The sequence below is a fragment of the Euleptes europaea genome, chromosome 8, assembly GCF_029931775.1.
Source record: "Euleptes europaea isolate rEulEur1 chromosome 8, rEulEur1.hap1, whole genome shotgun sequence".
In the NCBI taxonomy this organism is placed as follows: Eukaryota; Metazoa; Chordata; class Lepidosauria; order Squamata; family Sphaerodactylidae; genus Euleptes; species Euleptes europaea.
This window is the reverse complement of record NC_079319.1, coordinates 6,783,261-6,808,802: the sequence shown is the minus strand read 5'-3', so window position 1 is coordinate 6,808,802 and position 25,542 is coordinate 6,783,261. Positions and strand designations below refer to the sequence as shown.

The window sequence follows — 25,542 nt, the reverse complement described above, 5'->3', positions numbered from 1 at the left end:
ACCTGGATCCTTGCTACCAACATACGTGGGGGGGGGGGAGGGAGAGAAGGGGGAAATGAATAATCCCATGTATAACCCCACACATGACCAATTTTTGCAGACGTCTTTCTCTATCACAGGGATGGGGAACTTCAGGCCTGGGGGCCGTATGCGGCCCCCGAGGACATTTTTGGTGGTCCTCAGGAGCTCCGGGAACCCTGCCGTGGAGGCGGGGCGCAGGGCGGCCCTCCCCGAGGGTGTTCCTGGGGCCATGGCTTACAGGGGCGCTATAGCGCCCTTTGAACCTCCTCTCACCGACTGTCGGTTGTTGGTCTGCGAGAGGGGAGGGATGCTTCCCCCAAGGCTGGCCCCTACAGCCGCGGCATGCAGGAATGCTGCGGCACATTGTAAGCCCCTCTCGCTGCCTGTTGACTGTTGAGCAGCGGGGGGGGGGTAGGCTGGCGGCTCTCGCGGCAGAGCATGCATGCGGGAGCCGATCGGGCTTGGGGGGGGGCTTTTATGGACTCTGGGGGGGCATGGAGACGGGGCCTGGTTGCTTGGGGCTCCGTGCGCCGCCGTGTGTGTGGGCGGGGAAGGTGGGGAGGCTGGGGCCCAGTCGCACGGGCCGGCGTGCGTGTGTGTGTGTGGGGAGGCTTTTCACTCTTTTCTTCCTCTTTTTCTGTCACTCTTCTCTCCATCTCTTTCTCTCTCTTTTTCTGTCTCTTTCTTTGTCTCCCTCCATCCTTTTTTTCCTTTCCCTCCATCCTTTTCTTTCTTTCTCCCCCTCTCTCCATTTCTTTCTCCCTTTCTCTCTCTTTCTCCCTCCCTCCCTTTTCCTCTTTCTCTGTTTCCCTTCCTCCCTTACCGATCAACTGCAGGCTGCGCCCCCCAGGCGCCTCGTTTGCTGGGGCCCACAGCTGGCTGCCCTCCCGCCTGGGAGGGGGGAGCGGGGGCGTACTGCAGGCCTTCTCTGTGTGGCCTCCCCTGGGGTTGCCAACCTCCAGGTGGTGGCTGGAGACCTGGCAACCCTAGCTTCACCCCCCCACACCAGGAGATCTACACCTGGTATGGTCCCCGAAAGATGTTATAAATGTGCAAATGGCCCTCGGCAGGAAAATGGTTCCCCACCCCTGCTCTATCAGATCTGAACCGGAAGCACGGGCACAAAAAAACCTTTTTCTAAATTATTTGTTAATCTCCCCCCCCCCCTTTAAATAACCAAGGACAAGTATTTCCCATTTCTAGCTGCCGAACAGCCGCCCTGCTTGCCAAGGATGCTATTCGAGCTGCCAAAGTGCTTCAGAAATAGCTCTTATTTTGAATAACCTACTAAATATTTAGAAAATATTATTTTTTTAAAAAAATCACAGGCTGAAAAATATTAGCCTGTCTAAAAATTGTGTGCCATCTGTTCAGATAATGAATTGCAGAAACACGATTCTGCGCCGCCGACAACAGCAGATGCCATCAGCACATGCTTAAGAATTGTTTTTAATCACCCTCCCAAAACTGGTTTCTTAATATAATTTCTCTCAGTGCATTAAAACACACTTAGGTGATACTGCCTGAATGAAAATTAGGACCTTGTTCCTTTAAATTATAGCACAATATTCCTAAACTCAAGGGAGTGTCTCTGCACATGCTGAGCAGTGAAGCGAGAAGTACCTCCTTATAGCTAAACATCTCTGTGTTCCATTAACCAATAGATAGGGGGTGCCAACTCCGGGTTGGGAAATACCTGGAGATTTTGGGGGGGCAAAGCCTGAGGAGGGCGGGGCTTGGGGAGGGACTTCAATGCCATAGAGTCCAATTTCCAAAGCGGCCATTTTCTCCAGGGGAACTGATTTTCTCCAGGGAGCCAGCGTGGTGTACTGGTTAAGAGCAGTGGTTTGGAGCGGTGGACTCTAATCTGGCGAACTGGGTTTGATTCCCCACTCCTCCACATGAGCAGTGGAGGCTAATCTGGTGAACTGGATTTGTTTCCCCACTCCTACACATGAAACCAGCTGGGTGACCTTGGGCTAGTCACAGCTCTGTTAGAGCTCTCTTAATCCGACCTACCTCACAGGGTGTCTATTGTGGGGAGAGGAAGGGAAGGTGATTGTAAGCCAGTTTGAGTCTCCCTTAAGTGGTAGAGAAAGTCAGCATATAAAAACCAACTTTTCTTCTTCATCTCTGTCGCCTGGAGATCGGTTGTAATAGTGGGAGATCCCGCTGGAGATTGGCACCCCTACCAATAGACCTGATGATCATGATTGTCCCGGGAAATGGCAAGGGAAACTGTTTGGGCCTTTGCTTAAGTGCAGAAGCACTGTGGTCCCTCTGTGGACCTTGGCACCAGCAGCTTAAACAGCCACATCATTTGCTCTTTTAAAAAGTAGCCCAAGGAAAATTAGAAAAAAATAGGGTGCTAACCATCCAGCAGGCCACTGTGGTTCCTCTTCAAGGTTCTTGAACCTGTCATCAAAAACGCCTGCCATCCTCTTTAGGAAGCAGCAAAAAATGCTCCAGGATCTTGCTAGAAGCTCCTTAATGGGGCTTCTGCGCTTGCACCTCCAACCAGATTGTGGCCGAGAACCAGACTCTGTCTCCCCAGCTGACATCTCATAAGAACATCAGAAGAGCCCTGATGGATCAGGCCAGTGGTCCATCTTGTCCAGCATCCTGTCTCACACAGCTGCCAACCCGTTCCTCTGGACGTCCAACAACAGAGCATAGAGGTTGAAGCCTTCCTGTGATGTTGCCTCCTAGCACTGGGATTCAGATGTTGACTGCCTCTGAATGTGGAGGCTCCCTTTAGTCACTATGGCTAGTAGCCACTGATAGACCTCTCCTCCATGAATCGATGTCTATGCCTGTGACCATCGATGCATCCTCTGGCAGTACATTCCACATTTTAATCATTCTCGGTTTAAAGAAGTATTTCCTTTTGTCAGTCCTGAATCTACTGTCCGTCAGCCACATTGGATGCCCTTGAGCTCCAGTATTTAGGAGGAGACAGAAAAGGTTCTTTCTGTCTCCTCTAACCTGTGCATACTTTGGTAAACCTCTATCATCTCTTTCTCCTCCCCCCCCCCTTAGCTGTCTCTTTTATAAACTGGAAATTCCCAGACCTTCACAGCCTTTCTTCATTTCCCTACACTATCCTGCCTCTGAACTTTCTGGAAAAGAAAGTCTGAAGTGTGCAAAAATAGCACACAATTCAGTTTTCTCTCTTCTCAAAACTTTAGAAAACGGAGGGACCCTGGAATGGGTATTTTTGAATCAGAAAATAGTAAGGCCTTATACCGAACGTAGTGCAAGTCCTAAGTAATTTAGAGTGCAATTAAATTTAACAATTCTATAATCATGTTAAGTGCTCTATTTCAACCCCTTTCCTCTTGCAGACCTCTTCCTAGAAATGATTTGAATGAAAGGTCACAGGCCTGCTACAAGAGCATTCAAGAGAAGGGGGAAAACATGACTCCCAAAGGATATAATTTTCCAGAGAATGTCTAACTTGCTGTTGATCTCCAGACCTTTTGCTTGTTGTCTCTCTTCTTCCAGCTGCCTCGGATTGGTAAATTGTGCTCTTTCACCAGGCGAGTCCGGGTAGCTCTCAAAATTGAACTTGTCGACTTGAATAGCCATGCTGCAGTTAAAGAACAACAATTATAATTATTGTTACTATTAGATAAATATTATGAAAAAATGACTTGCAGATAGAGCTGCCAAGCCCCTGGTTGGGATGGCAGATCCCCCGACCCTACCTCCTGTTACCCAGGGGGGGGACTCACCATCTTCACAAGCATGATGATGTCACTTCTGGGGGAAACCCAGAAGTGAAGGTGTAAGCTATAGGAACTGCCATCATAACACACATGAGACTGACCCTGTACATAACCCCGACCTCAACCCTCCCGCCGGTTGCCAGGGTCAACCTGGCAACCCTACTTCACACAACAAATTTGCATCACAACTAGGGTTGCCAACCTCCAGTTATCGGCTGGAGATCTCCTGCTATTACAACTGATCTCCAGCCAATAGAGATCAGTTCACCTGGAGAAAATGGCTGCTTTGGCCATTGGACTCTATGGCATTGAAGTCCCTCCCCTCCCCAAACCCCGCCCTCCTCAGGCTCCGCCCCAAAAACCTCCTGCCGGTGATGAAGATGGACCTGGCAACCCTAATCACAACACGAAAGCATCAGTAAAGCAGGAGCAATCCGACAGCTTTGCATCAATAAAAAAGAGCCGGGCGCAAAGGAAGCAGCTCCCTTGTGTATATATCAACATATTTTGGGGAGGGAAGGGAATACAGAAAAATTATGGGAAATGGTTTCAGGCTTGTCACTTTAAGAACATAAGCATATTACATAAGCATATTAAAAAGAAATGCGGGCCTGAACTTGACTGAATAGTAATGCGATGACCGCCATGGAGGGATCCCTATGGGGCTCAACAAAACTGTTTGTCCTTCATGGCTGGGTGCATGTACACAAGGCCCATCACGGAGATCTGGGGAACGGGAAGTCCGCGTGTACTTCCACAACAGGCCTTTTCACTTCACTGAGTCAAGTGACCCAAGCGCCAAAGCAATCAGGGCTAAGTAGAGGAGAGGCACGCAGGCCTCTCATTCCCTGCAAGGCCCTTGGCACCTAAGGTTGCCAACCTCCAGGTACTAGCTGGAGATCTCCTGCTATTACAACTGATCTCCAGCCGATAGAGATCAATTCCCCTGGAGAAAATGGCCGCTTTGGAATTGGACTCTATGGCATTGAAGTCCCTCCCCAAACCCCACTCTCCTCGGGCTCTGCCCCCAAAACCTCCCACCGGTGGCAAGGAGGGACCTGGCTACCCTATTGGCCCTGCTCATAAGTGCACACTCCGGGGGGGGGTTGTCTCTATTGAATCCTTCAGGGCCCTCTTCCTGTGGGTGCCCTGTGCCCTTATCAAGGACAACACTGTCATTTGTAAAAATAATTTCTGTTGTAAGAAATTATTAGGGACTGCGGTCTACACTGAGAACCAGAATGGTGTAGTGGTTCAGGTGTCAGACTAGGATCTGGGAAACCTAGGTTCAAATCCCCACTTTGCCATAGAAACTTGCTGGGTGACCTTGGGCAGGTCACACACTCTCTGCCTTGACCTTGGCAAGTATTTGGATGGGAGGCCTCCGAGGAAATACCAGGGCCGTGATGCGGAGGCAGGCAATGGCAAAAGTAGTCGACACTGTTACTCGATTTAGGCACAGGGGACATTTGCCTGGTGGAGATGAGACCAATAACCACGCTCAGGATGGAAAGACTACACAAAGTTTATTCTGTAGCTACAGAGGATAGACGCTTGGGAATAATTTCACAAAGCAAGCACGCGGGAGCATAGTTACGTACACTTTTATAACTTTTTTCTGCTGGCAGACTGATTGGCTCAAAGGTACATTTCGTTACAGCCTGCATAGCTTGAAGTTACATCCTTTACCCGTATTTGGCCAGCATCCACATCAACAACCATTTCTGGACACATGCGAAACCTGGACTTTCATTTTCTGTTTTGTTGGCACATGGCACACATTTTGCAGTTCAGCTTTTGTTCTGCTTTTACGAGAACTGTTTCTGTCACAGACTGTATGAGAACACGCTCTTCCCTCAGCCTGCAAAAGAACACATTCTTTCAAAGCGTCTTCTCCCTTCTCCCTTGTATTTCCTACTGTCTTGCCTAATACAGAAAATGATTTCTTTTCTTAATAAATGATTTCTTTTCCCCTTATGCTATCAATACTACTGTGAATAGTTTGCTGTAAATTGGATCCTATTGTGTAATTTTGCATCATTTAATGTGTCGTGCTAACGTTTATGCTGTGTGTGGATGTGAAAGTGAGACCAGAAAGTGAGTGGACAGAAAGAAAGTTGATTCATTTGGAGGAGAGTTTTACGGATGCTGTGGATCACCAAAAAGACAAATCAGTGGGTTCTAGATCAAATCAAGACTGACATTACCTTAGAAGTTAAAACGACTAAACTGAGGCTATCATACTTTGGTAACATTATGAGAGGACAAGACTCACTGAAAAGACAATGATGCTAGGTGCAGAAAAGAGCAACCACAATGATCAGGGGGCTAGAGCAACTGCCCTATGAGGAGCGGTTAAAACGCTTAGGGCTGTTTAGCCTGGAAAGAAGGCGGTTAAGGGGAGACATGATAGAGGTCTATAAAATTATGTATGGTGTGGACAGAGTGGACAGGGAGCTTTTCTCCCTCTCTCATAATACCAGAACCTGCTGAAGCTGGAGGGTGAGAGATTAAAAACTGATAAAAGGAAATATTTCTTTACACAGCGCATAGTTAAATTGAGGAACTCCCTGCCCGAAGATGTGGTGATGGCTGCCAACTTGGGAGGCTTTAAGAGAGGAGTGGACATGTTAATGGAAGAGAGGAGTATTCATGGCTACTAGTAAAAATGGATACTAGTCATGATGCATACCTATTCTCTCCAGGACCAGAGGAGCATGCCGACTATATTAGGTACTGTAAAACACAGGAAGGATGCTGCTGCAGCAGTAGTCTTGTTTGTGGGCTTCCTAGAGGCACCTGGTTGGCCCCTGTGTGAACAGACTGCTGGACTTGATGGACCTTAGTCTGATCCAGCATGGCTTTTCTTATGTTCTTAGGAAAAGTTGAAGGCAGCAGGAAAAGAGGAAGACCCAACATGAGATGGATTGACTCAACCCAGGAAGCTATGGCCCTCAGTTTGCAAGACCTCAACAAGCCTATTAATGATAGGACTTTTTGGAGGTCATTAATTCTTAGGGTCGCCCTAAGTTGGAAGCTCCTTTTTCTTTAGTTTCAATTTAACGTTTATGCAACAATAAAAACAAAGTACAATAAATACTACAATACATAGTAAAAATACATTTACAAAACTTAAATCTTAGTGAGTCAGGCAGATTAGAAGTAATATGTACCATATCTCATCTAAATTCAGAGAGATATGCAGCCTATAAACAACCCTTTTTTGTAGAATGGAGAGTGGGAATCTAAACCAAATTAATTCACAGTGGGTAGCCGCGTTAGTCTGTCTGCAGTAGTAGAAAAGGGCAAGAGTCCAGTAGCACCTTAAAGACTAACAAAAATATTTTCTGGTAGGGTATGAGCTTTCGTGAGCCACAGCTCACTTCTTCAGTGAAAGCTCATACCCTACTAGAAAATATTTTTGTTAGTCTTTAAGGTGCTACTGGACTCTTGCCCTTTTCTACTAAACCAAATTAAGTATTTCAATTTTTACCGATTCTTTTGGTTTAACTTTATCCAAGTATTCAATGAAAGAAATTTAAACTGTGGCTGTCTTTCTCCTTCCCAATACTTTGTATGCAGTGATTCCCCACCCCACCCCGTTAATACTGAATACCATGTTTTCCTTAACTATTAAGGATCTTGGGTGCTTTTTCTTGCCTCCATGCTTGTGCAATTAACATTCTGGCAAAAAAATAATAAATTACCTATCTGATAAATCTTATTAATTGAAATTCCTTTTAGGGTTTCACTTCAAAAGTGCCATAATCAGGATCCAATTGTAATTTTTATATGAGTAATTTCTCTTACTAATTTAATTACCTTGTTCCAAAGGATCTTTGTCACTGGGCATAGCCATTGAATATGAATAAAAGACCCCATGTGCCTTTTACATCTCCAGCATAAATTGTTATAGAGAATGATATTTTCCTTAATCTTTCTGGCATCAAATACCAGCAATATATACGTTCAGCAATATTCTACCTTACTGCGACATTTATTGAATTTTTTAATACCTTTACGTAGATTAATGAGAGCCAGCATGGTGTAGAGGTTAAGAGCAGTGGACTCTAACCTGGACAGCCGAGTTCAATTCCCCCCTCCTCCACATGAAGCCTGCTAGGTGACTTTGGGCCAGTGATGGTTCTCTCTGAACTCTCTCAGCCCATGCAGAAGCAGGAAATGGCAAACCACCTCTGAACATCTCTTGCCTTGAAAACCCTATCTACGGGGTGGCCTAAGTCAGCAGTGACTTTTTTTTTTTTAAAGATTTTTTATTATTTTTAATAATATCAAAACAATATGTATTATATTGATTTAAAAAGATATAAACATTACTAATTTAATCAATACCAAAAAAGAAAAAAGAAAAAAAATTGACTTCCCCACCATCCTCCTCTATCTGTTTATACTCTTAGTACTTCCCCTTGCAAATATTTTCTAATTTAAATCATTCTTTATCCTGGGATTATATCATATACTTCAACGTTTAAAAACTAATAATAACACGCTTATATAAACCTGTACATTCAAATTACTTCAAATCCTTGGATATTTGCTAAGTTAAATTCATTTCCACAGTACATTCTCCATGCCTCCCATTCCCCCACAAATCCCCCATTGTCCTTTTGATTTATTAATGCTGTCAATTTAGCCATTTCTGCTAGTTCCATCATTTTATTTATCCAGTCCATCTTGTCCGGTACTTCGGACATTTTCCATTTTGCTGCATACACCAATCTTGCTGCTGTGGTGGCATATACTAATTGCCAATTGATCCTTTGTATTGTCATCTTGTTGTTGCACTTTTTCAAATTGATTATCATGGTTATCCACTTTTTTCTTGATTTCCTTGTAGTCTTCTGTCATTTTCTTAACTGATGTGTCCATTGTCTTCATATCAGCTTGTAATGATGAAACTTGCGTCTTCATCTCCTGTACTTCTTTAGTTACCATATCCAGTTTCCCTGCCAGCATATCAGCCAATTTACTCACTTGCACTTCTTGTTGTTTAGAAAGCTGTTCCATTTGTTTTTCTTGTTGCTTGGACATTTGTTCCATTTGCTTAGTAAAAGTATCCGTTTGTTTGGCTATAAGGTCTTGTAGTTTTTTATCTTGCTTTTCCGTTGCCATGTCTGTAGAGGGTTTAGAAGTTGCAGGAGTATGCAAAGAGCCAGATCGTGGTCTTGATACAGACATGTACAGCTAGCAAAAAGATCGAGATTTAGGCAGGTTCAAATCAATTAAATTTCCAGCATGCTATGTCAACTGAAACCTCCAAGCTGTTTCTCTGTATTTATTTTTGTTTTAGTCTTTAATTTGGTAGAGAAAATCAATGTTAATGTTTTCGGGTACCATAGAGTAGATGAGACGTTCTAGCTCGGCTTAGACAGGAAGTAGGAAGTACCGCGGACCTTCTGCCTTTCCTTTTTATGGTTATTGAAGAGGGACAGGTTAACCTGTTACACCAGGAAGCGCGCTTCACGTCCTACGGTGGTGGTTTTGCAGCCAGTATTCTCTGTCTTTGCCTGTTGCCTGTTGACTGGTACCTCTATGATGCCACGTAGTCTGAGTTCTTTGCCGCAGCAGCCATTATGAAGAGGATGGTCTAAGGCGACTTCCTCTTTCTTTCTCCGATTTCCCAGCTTTTTATTGGTCAGTATGTCATTTCAGTTATTCCTTTGTTTAGTCTAGCATGCCATTTATTTAATAAGCCTCCTGCCGATTATCCGCATATATATTCATAAGTCCAATAGTTCCAAAGTTTGGGGGAGGAGGCAGGGATCCCCGGTTAACACAGTCTTAATATGAAATTGATTTCAAGATAGAAAGCAGAGGGGGTTCTTATCACTCACTCGGATTTCAGAAGATGAGGCTTTCACTTTTAAAGTTGGTTACTTAGACGGTATAGGATAAGGGAGAACGAAGCCTTTAAGCCAAAAGAAACATCTGCGGCGAATTCCAATCCCCTCACGCCCGCGGGACAGACATCCAAGCCTCCGGGAGTCTTAAAAAAGCACTCTCGGAGTAGCTCAGGAGTCAACCGCTCTTCAAGGGCAGCAGGAATAATCCTGAGTCCCAGTCCACTGTTTAGGCATCGGGGGGGGGGGTGTCAAGCCCCCCAAATTAGATGTTTTTTGGGTCTCAAGCCGGGACAGCCCGGTGAGACAGAGCGCTTCGGTCAGCAGCCTTACCGGAGTTCCTAAGTCAGCTGTGACTTGACGGCATACACACACAGGTTAATCCACTGGCTTTCAGTTGTACATACCAACATATCTGACTAGAAAGTACATAACACACATACACCTCTGGTAATCTCTTCTTACTTATTATTTTTTGCAAAGATTTTCCCATGTATAAGAAATCTATCTTCTCCCCCACCACACACCCTGTGCAAAAAGGGCTTTAACACCCATAAGAACATCAGCTCAAGTGACATAGTAATAATGTTCAATCAGAAATTGAGTTGTGTTAATTAAACTGAATCCTTAGATACTGATAATTGATCATTATATGACCTTGTCGAAGGCTTTCACGGTCAGAATTCATTGGTTTTTGTAGGTTATCCGGGCTGTGTAACCGTGGTCTTGGTATTTTCTTTCCTGAGAGTGTGTCTTTTACTGGAACCTTGGTAAAGAGGGATATAACATCAAAACTGACTAATATATCCTGTGGATTGAGTCTCAACGGACTGATTTTGTTGATGAAATGGGTTGAATCTTTGATGTAAGAGGTGGTTTTTCCGATGTGGTCCTGTAGGAGGGTGGTCAAATATCTAGCTAATTATTGTCGAAGGCTTTCACGGTCAGAGTTCATTGGTTCTTGTAGGTTATCCGGGCTGTGTAACCGTGGTCTTGGAATTTTCTTTCCTGACATTTCGCCAGCAACTGTCCTTCAGTGTTACTACTCTGAAGATGCCTGCCACAGTTGCTGGCGAAACGTCAGGAAAGAAAATTCCAAGACCACGGTTACACAGCCCGGATAACCTACAAGAATCTAGCTAATTCATATGTTGGGATAAAGAATTTTATGAACAGATTGATGGAGTAGCCATGGGAAGTCCTCTCAGTCCAGTAATAGCAAACTTTTACATGGAATATTTAGAAAAGACAGCATTAGAATCGGCACCTTACAAACCTACAGTCTGGTTCAGGTTCGTGGATGATACATTTACTATTTGGAGCCATGGTGAAGAAAAATTAAAGGACTTTCTAAACCATCTCAATAATATCCATCCAAACATTCAGTTTACCAAGGAAAAAGAAATTGAGGGTACACTCCGATTTCTTGATACCCTTGTCATCCGTAAAACAAACTTTCAGTTAGGTCACAAGGTCTACCGGAAACCAACTCACACAGATCGCTACTTACACAAAAACTCCAACCACCACCCCCGACAGAAAAGAGGAATAATCAAAACATTAGTGGACCGTGGAAGACAGATCTGTGAAACACAGTTTCTCAAGGAAGAAATTAATCATCTAAATCACGCACTGCTAGCAAACGGCTATTCCAGAAATGAAATCAGAAGGGCCATTAAACCAAACAAAAATCACAAAACTCAGGAAAAACAGTCTCCCATTGGAAAGGTATTCTTGCCATTTATTAAAGGAGTCACTGATAGGATGGAGAAACTTTTGAAAAAACATAACCTACAAACAGTGTTTAAACCCACCAAGAAAATACAACAGATGCTACAATCAGCAAAAGACAAAAGAGACCCTCTCACCTCTGCAGGACTATATCGTATACCTTACAGCTGTGGACAAGTTTACATCGGGGCCACACAACGCAGCATACAAACAAGGATAAAAGAACATGAAAGATACTGCAGACTTGGCCAACCTGAGAAATCAGCAGTGGCTGAACATGGACTGACCCAAACAGGACACAGGGTCTTATTCCAAGACACTGAAATACTGGACAAGTCTACCAACTATTTTGTCAGATTGCACAGAGAAGCCATTGAAATTCATAAACATCAGCACAACTTTAACAGAAGAGAGTTTAAGAATAAATAAGGCTTGGAATCCTGTCCTGAAAACCTCCAGACTAACAAAGACTACAGTCCACAATAGCCATGCGGATTAGCCTTGGATTCCACATGTTAACAGATCACTTCAGGATACAATGGTTCCACATTAACATACCACACCCTCATTAGCAGATTATCTTGATTCTTACAGGACAATGATTAGCACATTACCTTTAATACTTTGCAGGACAATGACTCAGTTCAAACCCAACCCCCTTCTGACAGTATATTACTCTTCCTACTCACTTGACACTGAGAGACACTGTCCTTCAGTGTTACTCCTCTGAAGATGCCTGCCACATCACGTATTTTTCTTTCCTGAAACGTCAGGAAAGAAAATACCAAGACCATGGTTACATAGCCCGGATAACCTACAAGAACCAATTATATGACCTCTTTATTAAAATTAGTGAAGGTCTTTAATTCTCTTATGGCTTCAAAATATACCGTATATACTCGCGTATAAGCCAAGTTTTTCAGCCCAAAAAAAGGGCTGAGAAAGCCCAACTCGGCTTATACGCGGGTCAATACGGTACTTAGAAGGGAGGGGGGGGACTTGCCGCCGCCGCCTGCCTGCGCGCCTTCCCTGCGGCCTGGGAGCTGCCTGCGGGGCCTCCTGCACGCAGGGAGGGTGCTGCCTGCATGCGCGCCTTCCCTGCGGGCCAGGAGCGGCCCGCGGGGCCTCCTGCGCACAGGGAGGGGGCCACTGCCTGCCTGCGCGCCTGGAGCCCGGTCAGGTAAGCCTGCGGGGGGGGGGGGGTGCATTTTCCCCTCGGCTTATACGCAAGTGCCTAATTTTTCCCCATTTCCCCATTTTTGGGGTGAAATTAGGCACCTCGGCTTATACTCGGGTCGGCTTAGAATTAAATTACTCAGACAACCCACAGGAAAAATTTCCACTCGTTACCCCAAACTGGTTTCACAAAAAAGATTAGAGTGGATTGCATTAACTATGCAGCAGATAAACAGATAACTCCCCATTAATTTCACAAAAACCTGCACTTACTGCTTAATTATTTATTTTAAATAATCTTGCAGAAAGATAAGTCTAGCTAAAATGCTGATGCTTCCATGATTTTTTGTAATTAGTATGTATACCATGGGCATTTTCTAAAATTGGTTTCTGATAAGGATTCTACATTCCTAAAGGCATACTTAGAAATAAGTCTCCCAGAGTTCAACAAGACTTAATTCCTTGTGGGAGTGCTTGGATTGTCACTTGAGAGCAACCCCAAACAGGTCTACTCAGGTCTATTCAGAGGGACTTACTCCCAGGAAAGTGTTCCTGGGATTGCACAAGAGGAATAAACAAAACCCATTTTAGTGAATAATGTAATAATGTAATACCTAAAGTAATACAGTTCGGCAGTGGTTTAGTAATGTAAGGGTTAAGTGGATACTCTGTTAGAGTCGGGCCCTCATCTCAAGAAGTTCCTTCGTTTTTATAGAAGAAAACTTAAGGGGAGAGGTATTTCTGACTCTACTTGCATAGACAGCAGCCCTCTTAAACATGAATACAAGGGCTTTCAAGATTCTGCAAATAAAGTGAACCAAACATCTGCTGGCAGGAAAATAAAATCACAGACAAAACCTCTCTGCTCTGTGTTAATAATAAATGATATAAATGTTCATCAATACATTTAACTGGCATATTTTGCCATATTTGGATACTCACAAAATATTTTAAAAAGGTAAGAGAAGCTATGCTGGATCAGACACAGGCCCATCAAGTCCAGCAGTCTGTTCACCCAGTGGCCAACCAGGTGCCTCTAAGATGCCCACAAACAAGACAACTGCAGCAGCATTGTCCTGCCTGCGTTCCAAAGCACCTAATATAATAGGCCTGCTCCTTTGAGCCTGGAGAGAACCGGGACCTTGGGCTAGTTACAATTCTCTTAGAGCTCTCTCAGCCCCACGTACCTCACAAGGTGTCTGTTGTAGGGAGGGTAAGGGAAGGCAATTGTAAGCCATTTTGAGACACCTTAAAGGTAGAGAAAAGCTGGGTATAAAAACCAACTCTTCTTCTTCTCTACCTTTAAGGGTTTCAAAGCAGCTTACAATCATCTTCCCTTCTCCTCCCCACAACAGACACCTTGTGAAGCAGATGGGGCTGAGAGGGTTCTGAGAGAACTGGGCCTAGCCCAAGGTAACCAAGAAGGCTTAATGTGGAGGAGTGGGGAATCAAACCTGTCCACCGCTCTTAATTACTACACCATTAGATGTCTGCTCGGTTGTGTGCAAGACATGTGTGGATGCTTGGAATGGAATCTGAGCACCACAGGTCGCAGTAAGGCCCTCTATAAATAGGGGGCACAGCCCACCTTTGCTGTGTACATACTTCTATAAAGCCTCATGGGAAGAGAAGAAAAACTTTCTCCACCAAAGAACACGCCAAAGATAATTGTGATGGGATCATTAAATTGCAAGTGTGTTTTTCATGATGCCTTTCACAATTAAGACCAGCTTCACTCAAAAACAAGAACAAAATCTATCTTAAGAGTTAATAGGCAACTGAAAAGTCCGTTGCTTATTAAAATCTGCCTCACAGTAAAATCCATGTACATTTTGCTGATGAACCTATATTTTATAGCTCCTAAGCACCTTCCATCTAAGAAGGTAGTGTTTAATAAGATAAGGTGATGCTTTATAGTTCCAATAATTCAGCCTTAAGCAGTCACTGCTCATGGTTTAAACAGCATGCAAAGGAGAGATTATGTACACTTGGTTTCTGATTAATTTTGAATTGATCTACCTTTGCGTATTATCACCAATGTAATATTGTTCTTTAGAACTTCTTTCTCCTGTTATATTTTACAGGTCTTCACAAATATGCAGGTTGGAATAGGACTTTCATGGGTAGGGTTACCAACCTCCAAGTGAGGCCCCCATCTTCTCCCATTAATTGTATTTCTGGGATATTTTGATTACGTACCATTTATTGGACAATTTTGAAATTCTTATCATTATCAAGAAATATACACCAAGAAGATTGCATTATTCTGTTGCACAGAGACTGCATCAAACACATGTTGTATATATTGTATATTTTTGATATGTCCTTGTTTATGTATTCCACTTTTGTTTGTCATTGTTATGTAAGCACCCAATAAGAATTTTGCTACTTTTGTACATTTGTTCTCCAGTGCTGTTTTCCTAACCTAAACGGTATAAGCACGGAGGTGCCTTTCCTTCGGATTGCAACCTCTGAAGCAAATGGCTACTCTGGAGGGTGGGCTCTATGGCGTTATGCCCTGGTGAGGTCACTCCCTTCCCCAAACCTGCTCTCCCTAGGGTCTACCCCCAGATCTCCAGGAATTTTCCAACCTGGAGTTAGCAACTCTGTTCACGAGGCTCTTTCATTTTTTCTTTAGTAATGAGCAACAAAACTGCAAAAAAACTGTTTTAACCGCCTCCCAAAGATTTGCGGTGCTTTACAACATGAATAGCTACCAGATGTCAGTTTTCTGTGTGTGTGTGTTAAGTGCCATCAAGTCGCTTCCGACTCATGGCGACCCTATGAATGAAAGTCCTCCAAAATGTCCTATCTTTGGCAGCCTTGCTCAGATCTTGCAAATTGAGGGCTGTGGCTTCCTTTATTGAGTCAGTCCATCTCTTGTTGGGTCTTCCTCTTTTCCTGCTGCCCTCAACTTTTCCTAGCATGACTGTCTTTTCCAGTGACTCTTGTCATCTCATGACATGACCAAAATACAACAGCCTCAGTTTAGTCATTTTAGCTTCTAGGGTCAGTTCAGGCTTGATTTGATCTATAACCCACTGATTTGTTTTTTTTGGCAGTCCACGGAATCCGTCAGTTTTCTAGGGAGTCATTAGAAATTCTCATGTGTTGACTTTTTTCTAGAAATACAAGGTGAAAGAACAACGATATGCCTATTTAAAATGTTAGTGTGAAAACAAAGTTGAATTTTTTGCAGGGGTGTCTAATGAGCTTTATTAGATGTTTTATCCAATTGAATGCATTAACTTACGTGAAGGAACTGACTTGCAAGCTATTCATACACACGCCCCTGAGCAGGTCTGAATTTTCAAGCAAGGTCTAACCTGTACGGTGTGCAATGCACCACGGATGGAACCTGAAACTCTTGTTGACAGAACAGCTAGATTTGAATCCAATAGAACCTCAGAGATGAACAAGATTTGGTGGGGTATAAGCTTTCAAGAGTCAAAGCTCCCTCTGTCAATTATGACATATCTGACAAAACGAGCTTTGACTTCCACATGTTTATACCACAAAAATCTCGCTGATCTCCAAGGTTCTACTGGACTCAAATCTAGCTGTTCTACTGCACACCGACATGGTTACCCTTTGAAACTCCCTTTCAGAAAATATCCCACGCTGACATAGAGACTGTAAAGTGCCTCACTATAGATATGGTTTGGCCACACTAATTAAATACCAGGCATGGCATAACAGAAAGTTCTATCAAGCTAGTATCCAGTGATTAATTTGTTTATTTTATTTATTTTGTGATTTATAACCCGCCCGCCCTGGCCGAAGGAGGCTCAGAGCGGGTAACATCATATAAAAGCATTACTACATCAATATAAAAATCTAAATTTAAAATAATAAAATCCCAATTAAAAAATTAGCAGAATGGGTTCTGTTTTCCAGAGACAAAAGTTTTCAGTTAACACTGTGGCATGATGAACAAGCAGAAGTTTCATTAAACAAAGAGCTGCATTCACTCAGATCTTGATCTTGATAACGCTGCTCTAACGAATCCTGGTCTCCCAGGAAGAGGTTCATTTATATGCCTAAGTAGAAAAAGACACCCAAGAAGGCCATACCTTTTGCTGGCACAGGCTGCAACCAGCAAAGATGTGATCCCAAAGGAGCAACAGCTCCCGGAGAATATAAACACGGAGAGGCTGAAACTCTAGTTTGCATTCCTCAGCTCTTCATCCTGAGGATGTCACGCCACAAATCCTTGTTATCAACCATGCCCCTTGTGCCCTGCCTGTCTGTAGCTGTGGCTGATTTAAACAAAATGCTGGCGAAGAGACATGCCGGAGATCTGCAGCTGGACTGAATGTGGAGAGGGGAGGGTTACTCACAGTAAGGAACCAAGTGCCAGCCTGTGATAGATATCTATCATGCCCGAAATGGGAGACCCTTCTGAGTTTGGCAACTGAAGGGTCTTCTAGAAGGTGCAGAATCTGTCCTGCTGAAAGTGGACGTGTTCACTTTGCCAGACCACAATGCTTAGGAACAGGAGAAGTTGGTTTCTATTTAGTAGTTTGGATAGAACACATATTCTCAGAAAAAGCAGATAAGCACAGTGCAAAGAGACTGTTTTCGTCGAGGGCAGTGAAGGGGTCACCTGCTCTGCCCTCTGTCTGTCTTGAGAGTCTGTCTGTCGATGGCAAGTTGTGAAATTTGACAGCTTCCTGTTGTGAAGGTTGTTGTTTAGATTTTTTATTTCGGTCATGGTAAACCACTCTGCATTCACCCCAAGTGGAGAAAACCAGGCTAAAAGCACCCTAAATCAGGGGTATCAAGCATGAGGCTGGGGGCGGCCCCTTGAGAGCTCTTATCCGGCCCACGAGCAAGCCAAGGCAGCCACACACACCCCGTCCCAATCTGGGCTGGGCTGGCGAGCCCACTGCGGGCTCACCAGTTGGGGGGGCCTTGCTCCCAAACTGTCAATTATCAAACACTGTTAAATAAAAAAATATATATTGTAAGAGTGTTATTGTTTTAAGCATGTTTGTATTATAAATAAAAAATAAAGGAAAATTAATATAATTAACGGGCTTTGCCTATGTCTTCTATAAAGTTTGTATCTCCAGTATCTGGCATTAAATTTTATGGTAGACATGGTCTGGCCCAAGCAAGTGACATTTATGTCATATCCGGCCCTCGTAACAAATGAGTTTGACACCCCTACCCTAAAAGAGCCCTAACTCGTCATAATAGCTGCTTGGGGCATTTGGAACCCCATCCTGAACAAGATGTTGAATCCATGCAAACCCACATAGGTATATAATTTTGCCTTGTCAGAATCATGTTGAAATCTGGCTGTTTCTATGGAGACTGGCCCCCGGCCCAAGGCCCAGAGCAGAATCCTCGACCCCAATATAGGAACCATCACTGGCACATTCCTATACAGGTGGGCACAGGGACACAGCCAGTCCAAACCAACAAGTGATGAACCACCACGCCGTTAACTCTGCTAAGGATAAATAGCCAAGGGTTAAAAAAAGGATTATTTATGATCGTTCCGATTTTCACAGAGAATATGCCATCCCAGAGTAGAACCAACATCACACAAGTCTGTGCCAATTTAATATAGCTCCCGCCATAGGGACTCAGTCAGGAGAATAACTGTCACACTGCATCTGCCTATTGCTGATTGAAAGCTAAATCATTGCGGCCTTTACCAGGGTTTTTTCTCAAGCTTTAAAGGATTCAGCAACACAACATAACCTTTAAGAAATTGAAAATTTAAAGCTTAATTCCAGATCTCTTATGTTAGCAAGCAAACACACGCAAACAGCGTAAGGCAGGGCTCTGAGCTCTCTGTGGCAGACAGAGAACCAGGACAATTAGACGTTTCTCTTAAGAATGAATTCAAATTAGGCATGGGTGTGAACGTAGTGAAAACAACAAATTATTATTATTAGTTGGGAAAATTCCTTCTCTTTTTGCCATCAAGTCATATCTAACTCATGGCAACCCTGTAGGGTTTACAAGGCAAGAGACATTTGGTGGTTTACCACTGCCTGCTCCTACCATTATTACTTTAGATACTTATTTTAAACTTTAAAAACTTATTCTGAACAGGTGTTCACTAGCATTTGACAAAAAAAGCGTGGAAATGTGTATGTGTATTAAGTGTCCTTACAGAATTTTGTTTGCTACACGCAACCATTCTTTGACAGGGAATGTCTTCAGTACTGAATATAGTTTCAGAGAGTAGCCATGTTGGCAGTAGAACAGCTAGAATCGAGTCCAGTAGCCTCTTAGGGAACAGCAAGTTTTTCGGGGTATTAGCTTTCAAAAACCAAAGCTCCCTTTGTCAGAGGTCTGACAAAGGGAGTGTTGAGATTTAGTCAGAGATTGTATGAAGAGAGCTTTGACTCTTGAAAGCATACACCCTGAAAATCTTGTTGGTCATTAAGATGCTACCACACTCCAATCTTGAGGCTCAGTACTGAATGTGAGAGATGTCAATACGGTCTATTTTCATACTGCTCTACAATATACAACCCAAAAGTTCTCTCTCTCTCTCTCTTTTTTTGGGTCCAGGCCATCTTTCAGGATGAAGGTTTAAAGGAGCAGTAAGAAACCCCTGCCCTGCTCTGGATAGCCCCAGGCTAGCCTGATCTTGCCAGATCTCAGAAGCTAAGCAGGGCCGACCCTGGCAAGTTTTTGTACAGGATACCACCAAGGAATACCAGGGTCGTGATGCGGAGGCAGGCAATGGCAAATTAGCTTTGAACGCTACTTGCCTTGAAAACCCCACCAGGTGATGCCATAAGTCAGCAGTGACTTGACAGTGCAAAAACAAACAAACAAAAAAGCAACCCCTGGCATCTGTGCCAAACAACAGCATAACAGACCACTCCGCTTGACACCCAGGGCCAGATTTTCGCCTAAGCAGCTGGGGCATGGGAAGTAATTCTGGGGCTAGTGGTGCCAGAGAAGGCTATGGGAATGACCCCAATTCCCAGACCCACACAGCCCATGGCCAAATCCAGGGTTAATCCCTGAGATGCTGGAAGCACCACTGGGACTTGGAAGGCCACATACAATCCTTGTCCCCCCTCCCCTTACACCCAGCCACCTCTAAATTTTGTTTGCTGGAACACCAACATCTTCACAGGTAGACACTGCACCTTTTTGGCATTTGGGCCGAAAAGATTGCCTACCCTTGGTTCAAAGGATGTATAGCAGCCAAATGAATCAGAAAACATAAAGCAAATTTTAAGAAACCTATCAAGAAAAAGCAATTATTGGCCAACCAATAATATGTTACATAAATGCAGTATTTTTTGGTTCACCGAGAACAAACACTGACATTAGTCACACCAGTTTGTGTGTGTGTGCGGGGGGATTTCTTTTAATGTTGCTGTTCATTTTCCATCTTCCTAAAAGGTAAAGGTAGTCCCCTGTGCAAGCACCAGGGCATTACTGACCAATGGGGTGACATCACCTGAACACTTGAATACATTAAGCTGTCTTATACTGAATCAGACCCTTGGTTCATCAAAGTCAGTAATTGTCTACTCAGACCGGCAGCGGCTCTCCAGGGTCTCAGGAAAAGGTCTTTCACATCACCTACTTGCCTAGTCCCTTTAACTTGAGATGTCGGGGATTGAACCTGGGGCCTTCTGCATGCAAAGCAGAGGCTCTACCACTGAGCCACAGCCCCTATCATGTCACATCACAATGTTTACTAGGCAGACTGTGCTTGCCGGGTGGTTTATGATTGCCTTCCCCAGTCTAAGCTTTATCCCCAGCTGGGTACTCATTTTACCAGCTTCAGAAGGATGGAAGGCCAAGTCAATCTTGAGACGGCTACCTGAAACCGACTTCCGTCGGGACCGAACTCAGGTCGTGAGCAGAGCTTTGGTCTGCAGTACTGCGCCATCTTCTTAGCCTGCTTTAAAAGCAAACAAGCATCCGAATTTGAAACGACAAGGGTCGCTGAAGCCTGACTGAAACATACAGTGTACTGAAGGAATAGGGCTTAGACTTCAGGTTTGGCAGAGGGAATCGCCTGAGCAGCTGCCCCCAGAGAAAAGAACAAATATTAGGGAACAAGGACCTGACTGCAAAATAAATCAGCCAATAAAGAAAGTCGCATGAAGAGCTTTTGGAATAAATGCCCCCAAGGCAGCCTTACTTTCTGTGCCTACAGTGATCCAATTTGAGGAAGTTATATTTGTATTTCTGAAAAGGGAAAAACACAAATACATTTTATTTGAAATGCCTCTCAGTCGTGCCCCAGAGGAGCCCACCAGGCTGTTTCATTGTCTGGTTAAGCAATTTAGAAAGACTCAAGGGCTGAACCAGCTCTGAAACTGGAGGCTGCTCATCTTTTCGTAATTGTTTTGAAGGGTTTCATTTTGGTTTGCTTTACTTTACTTCATTTGTAACCCACTTTTCTTGCTCGGATTGAAGGCGGGTTACAAGATATAGAAAACAATCCAACCAGGCAGCATCAGAGATCCATTAAACAACGCAATGGGATTAGGGGTACAGAATTAGAAAACAATGCAAACCGAACAAGTGGTCTAAGATAAAATTATACAACCGTCTACAGTTCATCCCCAGCAAGCTGGGTACTCGTTTTACCGACCTCGGAAGGATGGAAGGCTGAGTCAACCTTGAGCCGGATATCTGAAACCGACTTCTGTCGGGATCGAACTCAAGTCGTGAGCAGAGCTTTTGACTGCTGTACTGCAGTTTACCGCTCTGTGCCACGGGACTCTTGTTGCATTTACTTGTTTCTCCAGAAATAATGCTGGACCCAGTATAACTCCTAGGCTCTTAACTGAGTCAGCAAGGTTTAGCTGGACCCCATCAAAAGTGAGAGGCGCAATGTTCTTCAAGATCTCATCCTTCTCAAACAATAATACCTCTCTTTCATCAGGATTCAGTTCCAACTTTTTCACCCTTAGCCATTTGACCACAACAGTAAGACACTAGTTCGTGGCCTCTAAAGCATCACTGGGAGATTTAGATCTTCCCTTGTACAAATCTATGGTGAGACCACACTTGGAATACTGTGTGCAGTTCTGACCACCACACCTAAAAAGGATATTGCAGAGCTTGAGAAGGTGCAGAAAAAAGCAACCAAAATGATCAGGGGACTAGAGCAACTGCCCTATGAGGAGTGGTTAAAACACTTAGGGCTGTTTAACTTAGAAAGAAGGTGGTTAAGGGGAGACATGATAGAGGTCTATAAAATTATGCATGGTATGGAGAGAGTGGACAGGGAGAAGCTTTTCTTCCTCTCATATAATACTATAATGCGGGATCATCTGCTGAAGCCGGAGGGTGAGAGACTCAAAACAGATAAAAGGAAGTATTTCTTCACACAACACAGAGTTAAATTGTGGAACTCCCTGCCCCAGGATGTGGTGATGGCTGTCAACTTGGAAGGCTTTAAGAGGGGAGTGGACATGTTCATGAAGGAGAGGGCTATTCATGGCTACTAGTAAAAATGGATACTAGTCATGATGCATACCTATTCTCTCCAGGATCAGAAGAGCATGCCTATTATCTTAGGTGCTGTGGAACACAGGCAGGAGAATGCTGCTGCAGTCGTCTTGTTTGTGGACTTCCTAGAACAGTCTGTTGCACTTGATGGACCTTGGTCTGATCCAGCATGGCTTTTCTTATGTACTTAGATAAAGAAATACAGAGCTGGGTGTCATCAGCATATTGAGGACAGCTTTCTCCAAAACCACATTGTGAGTGTGTGTGTGTGAGAGAGAGATTGCAGAACATCTCCAGATCCTCCTGGATAACTTTCACTCTGGTTTCAGGCTGAGCTATGAGACAGAGACAGCCCTTAGTTGGCAATTTCTGTCTGAATGTAGACTAGGGCTGTTGCTCTTACTGGGTTTATCAGCAGACTTTAATACTCTGGGCCATGCTACCTTGCTAAGATGTTAGGAGATAGAAATAGGGGTTAGGGGATGTGCTTTGGATTTGTTTAAATTGTTCCTTATAGACAGGTCTCAGACAGTTGCTATTGAAGACCAGTTACAATTGGCGTGGGACTTGCCTTGTGGGGTTCCACAAGACTCAGTCTTGGAGTTATTCGGCAACTTTACTTTCTATCATCTTGCCAAGGAAAGACAAATTTGAGACTAGGTGATAATTGGCCACATCATTCTTCTCTAGTGATTTTTTTTAAAGTAGTATGCCACTGGTTTCTGAAGAAAGGTGCCCTGAGTTGGATGACTCTTATAATGGACATCAGGGCCTCATTCATGTGATCTTTACATGAATTCTGTAACCAGGATGGGCAAGGATCCAGGATACAATTGGTGACCTTCACAGAACGCAGGATCCTATCAGCATCCATCATGGTAAGTAGATCAAAATAATCCATAAATGGACCAGATGCTGTAGTGGGTATTTCTACTGTCTCAGCTACATTACAACTAGCATCCAAAACTTCCAAAATGGTATTTGAGAGATTTTTCTCAACAGCAACAACAACAAAAAACCCCACCAAAAACAACATTTGTGCTTTCTGGGTTGGATCCTGTGCATTTTGCTAATGGTGGCACTTCCCCCCAATCTTCCCCTGATGCGGAAGACTCTTCCACCAGTGGAAGGCTACTTTTGTCCAAGGAAAACCCCACCATTAACAGAATAGATCCACAGGATCCAACCCATTATTGCTTGATTGCTATTTTGTGCAGTTTAGATGGTGTTAAAAAGTAAATAAATCATAAAATACTTGGAGGAAAATGGGTTTTGTTCACCTTAAAGTGGAGAGTGGTTTTTAATTGACCCCACTGAGAGCCAGCGTGGTGTGGTGGTTAAGAGCGGTGGTTTGGAGCGATAGACTCTGATTTGGAGAACCGGGTTTGATTCCGCACTCCTCCACATGAACAGTGGAGGCTAATCTGGTGAACTGAATTTGTTTCCCACTCCTCCACATGGGCTAGTCACAGCTCTCTCAGCCCCACCTACCTCACAGGGTGTCTGTTGTGGGGAGGGGAGGGGGAAGTGATTGTAAGCCGGTTTGTGACTCCTTAAAGGTAGAGAAAATCACGGTATAAAAACCAGCTCTCCTCCTCCACACAGAGTATGCAGATATCAGTTTATCTGCCTGGAAGAAGATTAAAGGGCTGGGTTCAAGTCTGCTGGGGTCTGGACTCGTGGTTCATATAAAATCAGCAGGCATACGGAGAAGGTGAAAGAATTCTCTCATCTCCTCTGGTTCTACTCGTGTTGCCCTGGTAGATTTCAGGGGATAACTTTTCTTTACCAAGGGAGTCAAGAAAGTATTTGATTACCAGAATTCAAGTGCTATAGACTGGAATTGATCCATGAGAAACAATGCAACCTGTCAAAAACACATCTTATTTACCTTTACTGCATTCCCCAGGCACCGCATTTCATTAAAAAGCTAAGCTCCCTATAAAATGTGACTCTGCCATTCAAAGGTTTCCATGCCACAAAGATGCATTCTTTTATTATAATTGAAAAGTTACGGATTAACCCTCTTGAAGCTGAGTGACAACTCCTAAATCTGGTGTGCTCAAAAAAGACCACCACAAAAAAAGGGGGAGGGACATGATTCTAGAATAAGGTAACTCTCCTATAGCTAAAAATGAGCTCAACTCTGTCATGATAATGAATTCCACACAAATACCTCTAAAACCAAACGTATAAAAATTGCTAGATACATAATTTGGATGCAATGGAGTTCATAAACTGGAACAGGTATGTTCCAAGCATGTCTGATTCTGTAAGGAGCAACATTTCCTGATATATTTTATCAACCAGAAACAGCTGCCAGAGGTTTGGAGATATCTTCATCTGTAGTACCCATAGCCTCCCCCTCTCTGTAGTACCCATAGCCAGCGTGGTGTAGTGGTTAAGAGTGGTGGTTTGGAGCGGTGGACTCTGATCTGGAGAACCGGGTTTGATTCCCCACTCCTCCCCATGAGCGGTGGAGGCTAATCTGGTGAACTAGATTTATTTCCCCCACTCCTACACACGAAGCCAGCTGGGTGACCTTGAGCTAGTCACAGCTCTCTTGAAGCTCTCTCAGCCCCACCTACCTCACAGGGTGTCTGTTGTGGGGAGGGGAACAGAAGGTGATTGTAAGCCGGTTTGAGTTCCCCTTAAGTGGGAGAGAAAGTTGGCATATAAAAACCAGCTCTTCTTCTCCTTCTCCAAGTGATGTCTTCTTGCACCCCACATCCTGCGGCCCAACAAAGTCAGAGATTTGGATGAATGTATAATTCGGATATCAAATCAGCCTCTCTCAATGAAGGCATGTATCTCTCCAGGCATTTCCAAAAGGAAGTAGCTTGGCTGCCACGAAAATTCAGGGGAACATTAATCTAGAATCTTTTGTGTGGCCCTCCAAGACTCCTCTTACCCTAGCAAAACTTATGTTTGCAGGACAATAATCCACACTCTCAGGATCACCGTTACAATACACACTTTGATGGAAACCTAATCAGATGCTTAGGAAGAACCATTCACACATCTCTTTATCCTCTGTTGTCAAGCATTAACCGTACTTGCCACTCAAGTGGCAAGTCAGCCAGGCTGATTTCCCCTTCCCATTACATCACTTAGATACTTCCCCTATTAGCATCTCCCATGAAGAATCACAATCAAATCTTCCAATCACAACAACCGTGCAAGGGATTCCAGTCAACATCAGTCTGCAGTTACCTCATGCGGGATCTGAGACCTCCCTGACATGCCTACCTTTTGGAAAGTAGATAAAACAAGGTGCCTAAATGAGTCTACCAAGCCTCACTATTTTGTAGATGGTTCTGCCACTGAACCTTTTTCCATCGTTGACATGAAACAGGATCCTTTGGTGAATAACAGGCAGAGTGTGAGCTCATATTCTCCATCCTGCCATCCTCTTTTGAAAACTTTCCTTTTATGCCCTTCCTTCCCTTCTTTCTCCCCTGTCCCTGATCCCATACCCCCCCCCCATTGCTCTCCTACCTCGGGATTCCTTGTTTCCTTTTTAACCAAGCTCCCTCTACCTTCTGCCTTTCACATTTTGGCATCCCTTTGCA

General features: G+C 43.9%; 1 protein-coding gene across 1 annotated transcript in view; it reads right to left on the bottom strand.

Annotated features, from left to right (window-relative positions):
- The window catches only part of TRAPPC9 (trafficking protein particle complex subunit 9), a 187,383-nt gene that overhangs the window by 32,266 nt on the left and 129,575 nt on the right, over positions 1-25,542 (bottom strand). The window contains exon 20 of the mRNA XM_056854642.1: positions 3,458-3,610. Within this exon, the coding sequence (XP_056710620.1) occupies positions 3,458-3,610 (153 nt within the window). The remainder of the gene's footprint in view (positions 1-3,457; positions 3,611-25,542) is intronic.